Here is a 13,905-nt window from a genome sequence, read left to right as displayed (position 1 = left end):
TTTAAAATTCTTCAAAACACTGTTTTGTTTTTATATTGTGATATTATCAACATCCTAAAGCCTGATTTATCACTTAAGGAAGATGAAATATAATATCCTATGATACATTGAATCCAAACTTTTTTTTTAATAAAACCTGTAAAATTCAGTTGAATCTAAGTTGTAGTATACATTTACATTTTCTTTAAAAGGCCCCAGGGGCTATGGAGTGAATTTTTTTTTATTTTTGTTTGCAAAGCACATGATTTGTACATAGAAGTTTGAAAAATAAAATCCTTATTTTATTGAATAAAAAAAAAATTGCAACCCAGAAATGAAACTTTATAAAGCAATTTAATAAAAAAAAATTAGAGTAACTTTGCTGTTTTTTCCGATAATAAAATGTATTCATTCTTTTTTTTTTTTTCAAAACAAGATGGACATTTTTTTTCCCATTTTTTTTTTTAAAGTTCAGTCGGATTCTATTAAAATGGCGTTGCTAACATCCTGCAGACCAATAAAAATTCATTGTTGCTCCTCCCTCAAGCCCGCACCAGAAGTGAAGAGAAAGAGATCAGTAAAATGTAACTGGAAAAGATTAAATTGATAAAATTCAATCTGAAATTCATTTATGTATTTATTTATTTTTTAAGAATAACATTTGAAGTTATAATATTTGTAAAACAATGCTTAAAAAGTACAATTTGAAAAAGAATAAACTTGAAAATACATATTATAGATTAAACAAAATTAATAAAAATAGGTTAAAAAAATTAAAAATAATTTATGAAAAAAAAAGAAAATAGCAAAAATATTTAATTACATTTAATGAGTTAAGTTTAATTACTTTTTTCTTTTTTTCTTTTAAATCAATTCACAAAAAGTGTTCATTTTTTGCAATAATATTGGAACAAAATTTACTCCATAAGAGATTTTCATCATCAAACAGCATCACAAAGAGCAAAGGATACAGGCGGGTCAGGGAAACCGTCTTTGGGCATCATTAGGTTATAAAACCAACCGAAGCTCTGATGACCTCATAGCACTGGTCAATCCATCATCTGAAAAACACAAACATATGGTCACATTTGCAGAATTGAGGAGAACTGGCCCTTCTCCTGATAGAGATCAACCAGAGATTTATGGCAACATGAGCCTTTAACTGCTTTAGTTTCATCAAACATCAAATAATTCAAGCATTTCTAATAGAAGGGTTATGGCTGTCATGTATCCAAACCAAGCTGCTGTAGGAGCTGCAGAATTACTAACATAAAAAAAGTTTGTTTTACTGGTAGAAAATGTCACCTGAGTTTAAACAGGATTCTTAAAGGTGAAGTTGAATTAAATGTTGGATACTGTTAATATTTGCTTCTGGAAGTTATCCCTGTACATTCTAACCCCTGACTGCAGATATTTTAGCTCATTGTTATTTAGCTGCTTCCAGCGCTGAGTGTTTTTTCATCAGGCAGCGCTCCAGCTACCTGCAGGCTAATAACTGTCGCTTTACTTTAAAATAGATCCAAGCTAAGTGATGCAACACCACCACTGCAGTTTCAGTCTGATTTGCTAATTGGATTAAAGCGTGGGCTTTAAGTTTGTCCCTCGCGACCCTCCGTTCATGGTGTTTTGCCAAAGCCGTGCTGAGATCAGCTCTGCCGGGTCACTGCTGGGCATGGCCCGTCTGATCATGGCCAGACACAGTACTGACTGAATCTGTTTACTGTCCTGCTTCTTTCAGAATGAGTACATGAAAGACGACTTTATGATAAAGATCGAGACGTGGCACAAACCCGACATGGGGACAATAGAAAATGTAAGTAATCTGTGAGGTAAACTGGAGCAATAAGTTTAGTGCTCAGCACCAGTGTAAACACTTTGACATCATTTTAAGAATCATGCCTTCTGGGTTTATGCTGAACTCTTGGTGTTTTTTTAAAACACGCCCTTGTTATAACAATTTCAAATGTTTAAAAAATTAAAGCAAAATAAGTCGTAAAGAATTAGTTTTACCTCAACAACACACTGGAAGTCATATTTGGCTGAAGTGTGGTGAAGCAGCTGTTCTTTTTGTTTCAGGTCCATGACCTGGATGAGGAGACATGGAGGACTGTGGATGTGGTGCCCATAAATATTGCAAACAAAGAAGAAGTGGCTCCAGGGGTGAGTTGGACTTCTCTTCCAGTCCCTTTGAACTGCTAAGCTGAAACCGTTGTTTAAACTTAATCTATTCGGTACTGATGCCCCGTACCTGAGAGTAGGTACCATCTAAATGTCATCAAAAACACAAGGCTGATTTACCTGAAACGGACAAAGATGATGATGGCTCAGGATGCAGACAACAAGCCTCAAAGTATGGAGAGAATTTTGTTACATTATTGTTGAAAGCAGACGCTTTAAAGTCATAAAATTACGGGAATGAAGTCGTAACGTTGCGGGAATGAAGTCGTAACGTTGCGGGAATGAAGTCGTAACGTTGCGGGAATGAAGTCGTAACGTTGCGGGAATGAAGTCGTAACGTTGCGGGAATGAAGTCGTAACGTTGCGGGAATGAAGTCGTAACGTTGCGAGAATGAAGTCATAACGTTGCGGGAATGAAGTCATCATACAACAACCCGTTTCAGAAAGAAAGCTTCAAGCTCTGACCAGCAGATGACGGCCGACCAGCTCCACCAATCAGCAACCTGAGTCCACTTTGACCTTCTGCCCAATTTGATGCTGCTGCTAAAAGATTTCCTGATTTGTCAAACCAGAGCTAAAGTATAACTTCACATGATGCTCGACGTTCCTCATTTTAGGGAAGAAAGTGCTTCTTGTAAGAGTTGTCATAAAATACAACTTGTTTCTCGTAATTTTAGGACTTTATTCTCTTAATATTATGACTTTATACTCGTAATTTTATTTTATTTTTTTAAATCTCTAGCCTGGCTGTAATACCCTGTTGTAATTTTCAGATTTTTTTAGCCTATTTTATTTTTTTTTATTTTTCAAATTCTATTTTACAAATTCAATTCTTTTCAGATCACATTTTAATAAATTGTCTTCATTCCTCTGGAAATAGAAAATGGATGATGGAGGAGACTCATCAATGACCTCCAACACTAAACTCTCCTCCTCTTGCATGTTTCCGCTTTCCATAGCGTTCCTTGATAGTGTCGTTTCTAAGTCACCAATTTAGTGCTACTTGGTCCCAATGGAATTTCCCATTGGGAACCCACTAGCACTCATAATAGATTGTAAAATAGGTCTGTGGGGTTTTAAGTTAATAAATCATTAAGTTACCATTAAGTTAACACCTCAGACCAACAGACGGGAACATTTTCTTTTTCCAGTCATCTCTGCCAGGTAAAAACTCTTCAGGTTTACTCCCTACCTTGAGTCTCCTAAATGAATTTGGTTATAAACAAAACTGAGACTACAGTCTTGTTGGCATGGTAACGTGTTACATTCTCAACTTAAACCACCAAATCATGGCTCCCTGTGACCCATGAAGTAAGATTAGCTGCATGAAGCAGAGGGAAGTTCTGATATTTGGATGGTTGATGCGTGTACGGGCGTTTTTCTGGTTAGTGATTCATGAACAGAGGTTTCACTAATGAATTAAATCCAAACTGGATTTGATCAAAGCCATTTCATTGCAGATGAGTTCCACTCGGCGCTGCCTACCTTTCTCACGTCGGTTCTTATACAGTAATGACTTAAGTGGATCAGTGTGGTAGCGACAGCTAAACTTAAACGTCCATCTGTTCCAAGTATTCAGCTGCTTTTTACAGATTGAAACAGAATCGTGACCTTAGGAGGCCTGAGAGGAGTGAAAATAAAATTAAGCTTTAGGAGATTTATCTTTTTTGTTGTAGATGTTTGGATTCTCTTTGCTTTGTTTACACAGAAGGATCAATGTTTTAAAGTCACACAGACACAACTTCTTATGTTCATTACCTTTGTCTCCCAAAATACCCGAGTGTTGCTGCGAGAATTTAAACACCTAACTTCCTTTTTTTCTTTTTAATCCCTTTAGGACTACAAGCCAGAAGAAGATCCTGCCCTCTTCCACTCCGCCAAGACGGGCAGAGGCCCGCTAGGTCCTGACTGGAAGGTACCAGACATGAAACCAGAACTTAATCCAGTTAATTTATCACCTCGTGGAAGCTGTTAGTGATCGTCTGCTCCTGTGTTTCCTCAGGATGAGCTGAAACCAGACTGTCCTTACATGTGTGCATATAAACTGGTCACTGTCAAGTTCAGATGGTGGGGCCTGCAGACCAAAGTGGAGAACTTCATCCACAGGGTATGCTCTCCTGCTTTTAAACAGAGATGCTCAATCTATAGAAATATGTCTGCAGCTTTGCTAAACTATTCGTCTCCATTGACATTTTTCACATTTAAATGTTTTGCTGCCCCATTAATACATTTATGTGACAAAATGGAGGATTTTATTTTGTATTTATTTCGATTCCTATTCCGATTCTATTTGAGATGGAAAACATAAAATACCTATGAATTCCACGCTCAAATTAAAAGATACAGTAAAATAGTTTTATTTTATAATGGGTTATTGTACGTTCCACTTTTGGACTCATAAATACACACAAGTCAAAAAAGGTTGGGAAACACTCTCCTAAACATCCTGTATTAGGCTCGTTGTTTTGCTGCAGGCGAAGCTCCCCCCCCGAACCTTGAATCTTTGACAGCATTTAATAATTTTTCCTTCCAGGACTTACTCTATTTGTCTCAGTCTATCTTCCCAGCAATCATGACCAGTTTCTCTGCTGGTTGCCCTCAGCATGATACCACTACCTCCATGTTCACTTTGTTCACGGTGTTGGTTTCCACTGTACAGTCTAATCCCTGTAGAATAATAAAGAAAATGTTTCATTCTGATAATTTTCTGACCAGCAAACCTTTTCCCACATGTTAGCTCTGTAGCTAAACAGTACGGAGGATAGTCTCCTTCCTCATTAGCTTTTAGCATTTAGAACTTATAGTTCTCCTAAGCTATTGGTCCCTGTAGTGCCCTAAATGACTTGGTTACTTCCATTATCCTCCCCTTGCTCAGGGAGTCGGTTTAGGTGAACAGCCATGTTCTGGTAGATTTCAACCTGGGCTCGGTCTGGTTTTCTAGAGCTGCTGTTCTGCAAGTTTTTAGAAGCATTTCTTCTCCAGCAACACCTGAATCACATGTGCTCCACTTTGATTAAACACAACGTGAAAAAAATGAAAGTTGTATGTTCATTTGAGTAAGTTTTTTTTTTTTTTTTTTTTTCCTCATTTGTATGGAGTGAATTTTCTTCCATGATTATTGCAAGCAGCAAAGGATGCATATTGCAAAAACTGAAGTAAAAAAAAAAAAAAATGATATCCCGGAACAAAATTTTTAGGATAATGATTTTTAATAGTAAATATACTTCTTTCTAAGATTATTTTTTAACATTTTTTTTTGTATTTTTCTTTTTTAAATATTTTATTTTTCACAGATTTTATAATTTTTTTTTATGGTTCTCAGATTGAATTTTATGAGTTGCATTCTTTTAAAATTGTATTCACTCTTGACCAATAGAAATGTTGTTACCAATGTTCAGCAGACAAATAGAAATGCGTCTGTGCCCCGGACTCTGAAAACATCTGAAAAACTTTTTTTTTTTTAAACCTCTTTAAAATTAACCTACATAACTGAAATATGAAAATAAAATCAGTGTTTAACATTTAAAAAAAAAAAACGGTCTAAGAAGACAGCAATGTTACTCTTAAAACATTTAGTTTTCGTTAAAACTTTTTATTTTTAAGTTTTATTTCTAGATTGCATTTTTTTTTTATTAGAATTTACCATTTTGTTTCTCATATTTTTATTTACAAAACATACAAATTTCACTCCATAATTATGTTGTATGTGAGTATGTTAAGTCCAGCTGCTTCATAGATCTGTAATCTCCTTAATATTAAACTCTCATCCAAAACCACATGTTTGTCTTTTTTCTTGGCAGCAAGAAAAGCGAATTTTCACCAATTTCCACCGCCAGCTGTTCTGCTGGATCGATAAATGGGTGGGTTTGACCATGGAGGACATCCGGCGGATGGAGGAGGAGACCCAGAAAGAACTGGAGGAGGTAATTCATTCGTTCTGTCCTCTCATGTTCAGACCTGAACTAGAACACGCTGCCCTCTTTCTCTGGGTGATTTATTGCAGCTGAAGTTTCAATCCAGTAATTTTTCAATGTTATGATTACAGCAGGCTGCATGCAATGACGCTTCACTTTAAAATCTTCCTGATTTAACCTGTATTTACTCCTGAATGTCACATCAGATGCGTCAGAAAGGTGATGTGCGAGGCACCACTGCAACAGACGAGTAGAGGCTCTGCGCTGTAGGTCAAACACTAGAGGCAGGCTGAGTAAGTTTCTGCACCACAGGTGGCAGAGCTGCATGGATCCGTTCTCCTCCTCTCGCCGCTGTCCGACGTGTCTGCTTCATGTTTTGGATCACAGCTGTTGTTTCCAGATGTTTGTTCTTTTCATCCTTTTATTTCTTTAGTCCATTCTCACTCTGATTTTCACTCATAAACCCTGTTTTTCTACCATGGATCCCTCAATTAAATTCCTTTAAAGTTGGCTTTAAAAGAGAAATGTTGGTGTGGTTTAAAAGTTTGATCACATTTCAGGATTTTATATATATATATATATATATATATATATATATATATATATATATATATATATATATATATATATATATATATAATTGTTTGCCAAAATATTTATTGATATTTTGGACATGAGAATACATCCATACAATCACAGGCTGCCAACTAAGCCATTTAGAAATACTTCAATGATCCTACATGGCTTAATCCCTTGTTTACTGAATTAACTACATAAAAATGGTATAACAGCTATAGTCTACATAGGATTGGTTGAAAGTTTTATTTAGAAACTTATAATATTCTATGCAATTTCAAGTGTGAAAATTAATTTTAGCATAATTCCTTCTAGTTAATATGGGAAAAAATACATATAGCAACAAAGAATCCAATATAGTTTTATATTTGCTGCAAGCAGAAGATAAAGTTCAGTTTCTAATGACTTAGACAGATTTATTTAACAAAAAGAAATTTAATTTAAAACAGCTCTAGACAATTTTATTTTTTAAAGTGCAGCCTTGATATTGAGGGAACTATAATAGTACTGCTCTGCATAAGGAATTGCTTAACAAATATGATTGGATATTGAGAATTTTGTGTTAAAGACCTGTCTTTAAATGGCTGGTTTGAGTGGTTCATTAACATACAGTTAATAAAGTCATACTGTAAGTGCAGAGATGAAGTCGAGTGAGCTGAGATGTTGTCGCTACATATTGTCGAGGGCATAAAGATAAGGAGTGAAGAAAGAACAGAGGTGGTGGAGCAGTTTGTTAGAGTTTTAATTTAGGTTTAAAGGCTGCATATCAAGCCGTGGTTTTAAAGCAGCTCCCTGCTTGGCATGTTAGTATAAGAACAGTTAATTGCAAAATGTTTCTAATTAAGGAATTGAGATCAAAGATATAAAGTCCCGACTTACCTCTAGATTTTCAGCAACCGTTCATAAAGTTCTCCATATCTTCTTGTTTAGTTTTCCTAATGTTTGTCTCTCTAGTGAAAGGCTAGACGTCATCTGTTTGAACCTCTAGGAGGCACTTGGTTTGTTTTATTTGTCCAATTCAAAGCAATACTTTTCTCTTAACATTATCCTTAGAAATAAAAAGCATCTAATCTGCGCTTGAATGTTGCTTACGTTTGCAGCTTGACAGGTTTTAATGTATCCAGAGCTCAGAAGGCTGACCTCATGCGCTCCGATTGGTCACAAGCAGGTCACTATTTTGCAAACCTCTGCCAACATCCGAGATGTAAACAAGAGTTTTATCTGATTTTCAAAGTGTTTTACATCAAAGGTAAAGACAGGATCATGTCGAGCTGCTGTACAGGAAACTCAAGCTAATGCTAAAATATAACAGGAGCAATCAGGAGCCTCTGATGTGTAAACGGTTTGTTTTTGGGACGTCAGCTTCCAGCTAAGCTGTGATGAGCACCAAATGATCTGCTGATGATTTGGGAAGTGTCCTGACTGCTGTGATGTCATTTTAGTAAAGCAAAATTTAAATAATGATGAAGGGAGCAAGTTTTGATCATTAACCTAATTACTAACCTAGAAAGGAGCGGTACTTGATCTGCATCTCAGCTGTTATTTTACAGATTTAGCAAGTTTAAAATGATTAAAGGGAATTTTAATGCCATGAAAGGGAGACAAACCAAACTTTGGACTTTGACTATTTTTACCTCTGCTTCTGAACATCTCATGGACTCATCTGTTGGTGTCGGATGATTTGCACAGAAATGAATCAGGGTTTTAATGGTCACTCTTTAACCTGATCCTGATGCTCTGGTGCTTTCAGATGCACTTATAGGAATCAGGTTCTGCCGTGAAGCTTTAAAGATCCCATCAGAGATCCATAAAGGAAGAAGAGGGTCCTGTTATGTTTTAATGTTTCACTCTCTGCTCTTTGTTCACTTGTCTCTGCCATTTTCACTCACATGCTAATCTTTTCTTCCAGCTCGTGCTGCTTTGTTTCCATTTCTTTTTGTTTGTTTTCTCCCTGCCTAATGTTTCTTTAGTTGGTAAATTGGGGCGTGGGCCGCTGGATTCTCCTAGAATATAAATAAAAATCACCAAAGTCAACAAACATCAATTAAATTAGAAGAACAGAATATTCCTGCATGTATGAAATTAAATTACTTTTATTTAAGATAAAAACATCTTCCAAAGCAGTGACCTAGAAAAAAACCTCCCTCTGACTTTAGCAGTAATTTTCCAGCAGGTCACCAGTCTGAACAGGTGTGCGGCTATTAGCTTAACAGCTGTAATACGAGGAGTCCTGCTTTTCTACCCCTGTAGCTCAACTGGTTGCATACAAAGGCTCTGAGTGAATTATTGCCCCCTACTGGCTTATAATTTATTCCTTTAAAATACAATTGTTTCTCCGTTAGTTAGTAAGCAAAGCTCGTTTTTGAGTTGCCTAATAAGACAATGTGAGCAGGGCTACCTAACCCAAAACAGGTCAGCCAATCACAGTGCAGTATTACCAATTAAAGCAAGCCTACCAATCCCACAGCGGAACCAAAATAAACATGGCGGTGCAGGGGGACGTATGCATTGTTAAATGTTTTTTTTCCGATAACAGATTTTATGGGAACAGTCTTTCAGGTGGGGAACTAAAGCTCGGCTCCACACCTGATCAAAATGTGTGTGCGTAAGTGCGTCTGCTCTTGAATTGAGGAGGTAAAAGAGACATTTTGCCAATGGAACAAGACAATTTACACTTAAAATAGGAAAAACACAATTGCATTGTCTTTTTTTAAGTGCATTTTTATCTAATAATCTTATTTTAAGAGTAAAAATACTCATTCCATTGGCAAACTATCTCATTTATGACCTCAAATTAAGGGTAAATACACTTAATTTATGAATTTTTTTACTTATTCCTAGATCGTTTTTCTAGTGAGGTTAGCTAGTAGCGCCCAGGGAAAAAATATTTTCAGCCTCAAAAAAGACTAAGTAAACAGTATCAGGGAACGCTTTGTGTACACCGATTTATCTAAATATTATAAAAGGTTGTTTCTTGCTCTTTAATTGTCCTAGAAGCTAAATGAAAATACTTTAATCTTTGTAATCAATCAACTGACACATTAAAGGTAAAACCGCTTATATCACAGGATTTATTCCTGATGTAAATAAACAGAAATGCCTTAAAATTCACCCTGTTATGTTAAACATTTAGATGACTTGATTTAATGTAAGAATTGTTGACAAAAAAGGATGTAAGATTTAGTGGAATCAAATAAACAAAAAATGGTAACTGTTGACCTTTTGTGACAAATATTAAATATCAAGTTTAACTCTAATAAATTTATAGAAGGCCTCCTTAGGTCAGCTTACTGGCAAGGGGCAGCAACAGGCTGGGGAGGGGCAATGTTGTAGCAATAGAAAACTATGGTTTTGAACTCTTATTTAAAGGCCTTGATGTGTTGGATGGAAACTAACCTGAGCTAACCTTCATCTGTTTCCTGCGCATCTCTCTGTGCTCACAGATGTAACATGAATCAAGCATCCTCTCTCTCTCCGTTCTCCTGACTCTCAGTTTTTCTCCTCCTCCAGCTGCGTCAAAAAGGTCCGATTCGAGGCACCAGTGCTGCTCATGAGCAGTGAGGCAAATCAACCAAACCCTGTCATGATGATGTCATCAGAGACGCGCCCAACCCCACCGAGAAAGCGGCCCCGACTTCGCCTCTTCCTGTCTCACATGATTCATTGGGGGGGTTTGATAAGATTGGTTAACAGTACTGTACAGATCCCAGCCCTGTCACAAGCCTCCTGTTCACTCAGTTAACACACAAAAAAAGATTAAAAAAAAACAAAAAAAATACATGTTTTTGCATACATATTAAAAAAAAAAGAAAAAAAATGCACAGAATATAAATTGCCTGAAATGTAATTGTTAGTTGATTCTAATGGGCTTTGTTTTTATCCAGGACTCCAAGCCTTTTCAATTAGAACGTTGTTTTTAGCTAACACAGGCCCCCGCCAGAACCCGCTCCCTTTAAGCAGAAGTCTGACATTTATCCTCTCTTGTATTATAAAACTGTCTCTATTTGATTCCCCACGCCGCAGTCCGAATGTTTCGTCCTCGTTTTTCCCTCCTCTGCTTCATCCCGCTCTCCCCTCTGTCTGCCGGTACTTTTCTTAGGTGATTTCTGTGTCTTGTAAAGAAAACCGTTATTTTCTCCGTTCGCCCATATTCAGCCCCGCCCTCATGTTTGGTCGTGGAGCGTCTGTGCTCCTCCCCATCACTGCATGTAGTAGCTGCAGTGCAGCTCCATTAGGATCTACTGTTCAGAGTGTAAGGGAGAGACGCTTCCCGTCAGCGTGTGCGTTCCTGCGCTTCTTTCCAACTGCCTTCGCTCTCTGAGGACGGTCGTTGATTTTTCTTTTTTTGGGGGGGTCTGAGCCGGAGAGCTGCAGATCCAGGTTAAACCAGCCTTCTGAATTTTGCCTCACGCTGTCGCTGCTTGGCCTTCCTCCTCGGCTAGGGCTTTAACTGGACGGCTCGCGCGGCCTCCAGAGCAAAACTAAAGTGTGAGTGTGCATTGCTGTGTGCATGAATCAGGTTAGGGGGGTTTTATATCTTCATTATGTATCCTAATCAGAAATCTGTCAACTGTAAGAAATGGGTCCAGGCAAATCCGCCGTGTTTGTTAGGGATTGTTTGGGGGTATTTTTTTTGGTCCATATCCAATTATTTTTCCAAGCTTGTTTAAAAAATATTAAAACCTTTTTTTTATTGTTTTTTTTTTCTGGCTTAGGATGAGAATAGCTTCAATTAACAAACTTTTGCGCATTTTTTTTCTTCAACAGATCCTTCTTACAACTTTGGCTACATCACATGAGATTTCCCCATCAGAGTTTTTTTATTTTTATCATGAGCTTAAGGTTAAAGATGGCGTCATGGCTTTACGACTTGCGATCCTGGTTCGAGGTGTTAGACTTTTTAAGGTTTTATGGTCGTTGGTGTAGAAACAGTTTAATGGAAGCTATACTGTAACTGTACTCTTTATTAAATCCCATAATAAAGTGGACAAAGTGTAGATATAAACTTCACTGGGCTTTTAACGTCGTCAGGGTTTCTCGTTTAATATTGTGCCGCGGTTTATTTCTTGACGGCAGGTGGTATCCGCCCTGTAGGCAGAGTGCAAAGCGGCGCCAGCTGTACCTCATCCATGCTTATGAATGTGTTGCTGCAGACGATAGAGAGCGGCGGCGTGTTTTACACAGATCTGATATCGCCGGCTCATGAGGACAAGCGGTTGGACAAAGCCTAGATTTGCATGCTCGGTTTTATTTTTTTAAACTTTCTTTTTTTTTTGCTCTTATACTGTTTTGTTGTTTCTTTAGCAGCACCTTTATGAGTCTCGAACTGCGTCAGACGAGGTGGCCGGTTAAAGGGCGGCCTTCCCCTCACTATCAGACTCTCCTGAGCTCGACCTCTGACCCCGAGACGAGGAGTGAAAGGCCTCAGAGCCTGATGGTGACGGGAGTCGCCCTGTACGGTGATACCAGCCGGTGGATACTGTAAGGAGGGAAGAGCTTGAAGCATAGGAAAAGAGATGGAGTCCAAAATACTGTTTGTTTTTTTCTTATTTTAATCCTGAATAAGCACTTGCAAAATCTTAAGGGTTTTTTTCTAAATGTTTTTGTTTATTTTTTTGGACAAAGATTCATAATGTATTGGAGTTTTCTCTTTCTGATAAGGCAAACATTCAGGGGAATTGGTAGTGAATGTAAAACAATTAGTACCTTTTTTTCTTTGTTTCACAGCTTTCAGGCTGTGAAGGAAGATAGACAATGGAGCATAACAGAATATCTAATAAATTTGAACAAATAAAGTGGGCAGTGTTTGACTTCTTTGTCTCCTTTACCTTATTTATATCATAATCGGAAGGCTTTGTCCTTTTCTGTCACTTATAAACCAGCTTTAAAATAAGCTAGCCAGTGTTGTGTTCAAGGCAAAAGGAAAAAGATTTACATTTCCATGACTGTACCTCTCAGAGAGTTTAATGGATTTAAATCCAACCTTGTAGAAAGTAAAAGATGTTTCTACATTGTCCTCATTGATATTTTTTATTATTATAGGTAATTCTATCAGAAGAGATGAGAAAAGAACTATTAAAAAAAATGTATAATTTGGACTGATAATTTATGCATTATTTATAGAACTGCATAAACAAAGGGATTAAACCTTTTTTTTTTTTGTATTAACTGATGTGTATTTAGGCTTAGATTTGATAATCCGGAATACAATCTACTACTGCAAACTGAAATCTAAAGAGCAATTTTTTCCAAAATCCAGCTGAATAAAAGTAATTTAAAGCCACAAATATTCTACACCCTTTACTGAAAACATATTTTTGTTTAATATCTAATATAGTAAAAATGTTTAATAAAAATTAGGCATAGATTTTCTTCCATAGGATACTTGAGTAAAAAAATCAAAACATCTTTCAACCAAATGACAAAAGCTGATCTAAAGACACATTTCAGGTTCTTTTAATATCAGTCAGATGTAAAAATTCAATCAAATATTCTTTTTCGATTGATGTTTATTATTATACTACATTAGTTGTCTCTTTATATCATTGTAGGCTACTATTAAAAGCCATTGCAGTGGTTATAAAGATCTGAGCCACAGGTTGCAGACGCCTGATCTAGTCCAGCCAATCAAGTCTGCACCAAGGTAACATTTGAGTAGTAAGACGGCTTAAAGAACTGTACATACATGCATGCAGTGCAGTTAATTCTATCATTAAAACACATTAAAAGAGGGATGCAATAATGAAAAAGTTGCACCACCTGAATAAGTTGCAAAAAAGTGATGTTATGTGATAATAAACATGGTATTCATATACCAGGAAGAAATAATTAAAATCTGTTTTATTTTAAAAGTTATTTTTATTCACTGATGTGTATTTAAAAATACTTTTGAATCAACAATGATTCAGAGCCACAAGTGGCTCTTTGGGCCCTCTACAATGGCTAAAAATAATAAAGAACCTTTAATAGTTTTAAATTTAATATATGTGCCAGTTTAAGAAACGTCATCTGATTTTTTTGAGGATAATTACATTTCCAAAATAGAATGACAATAGAACCAATTAGATCTATGTATGTATTTATATTGTCATTAGCTTGGACCTTAGGTTTTTTTTTTTTTACAATTTTCTGCAAATATCAGTAATCTAACCTATTTTTTTTCCCCTGTCCTAATAATGGAACAAGAAAACCAGTTTGTTTTAAATGAAAAAGATTTCCTATTGCAGGTACCAAAAATAATAATTTGTGTTTTATTTAA

The 13,905-nt window shown here is 36.4% G+C and overlaps 1 protein-coding gene across 2 annotated transcripts in view; it reads left to right on the top strand.

Annotated features, from left to right (window-relative positions):
- The window catches only part of pitpnb (phosphatidylinositol transfer protein, beta), a 35,745-nt gene extending 23,311 nt beyond the window's left edge, over positions 1 to 12,434 (top strand). Inside the window, exons 6-12 of one of the 2 annotated variants that reach the window (XM_038273092.1) lie at positions 1,718 to 1,792; positions 2,056 to 2,139; positions 3,995 to 4,072; positions 4,160 to 4,264; positions 5,958 to 6,080; positions 6,278 to 6,364; positions 10,158 to 12,434. In XM_038273092.1, coding sequence (XP_038129020.1) covers positions 1,718 to 1,792; positions 2,056 to 2,139; positions 3,995 to 4,072; positions 4,160 to 4,264; positions 5,958 to 6,080; positions 6,278 to 6,325 — 513 coding nt within the window. In that variant the 3' untranslated portion in view covers positions 6,326 to 6,364; positions 10,158 to 12,434. The remainder of the gene's footprint in view (positions 1 to 1,717; positions 1,793 to 2,055; positions 2,140 to 3,994; positions 4,073 to 4,159; positions 4,265 to 5,957; positions 6,081 to 6,277; positions 6,365 to 10,157) is intronic. The other variant, XM_038273091.1, reaches the window with a different exon arrangement.
- Positions 12,435 to 13,905: the final 1,471 nt, after the last annotated feature.

Source organism: Cyprinodon tularosa, unplaced genomic scaffold (assembly GCF_016077235.1).
Source record: "Cyprinodon tularosa strain WSP-4 unplaced genomic scaffold, ASM1607723v1 ctg857, whole genome shotgun sequence".
Lineage (NCBI taxonomy): Eukaryota > Metazoa > Chordata > Actinopteri > Cyprinodontiformes > Cyprinodontidae > Cyprinodon > Cyprinodon tularosa.
The sequence above is the reverse complement of the archived record's forward strand: the minus strand, read 5'-3'. Positions and strand labels throughout refer to the sequence as shown.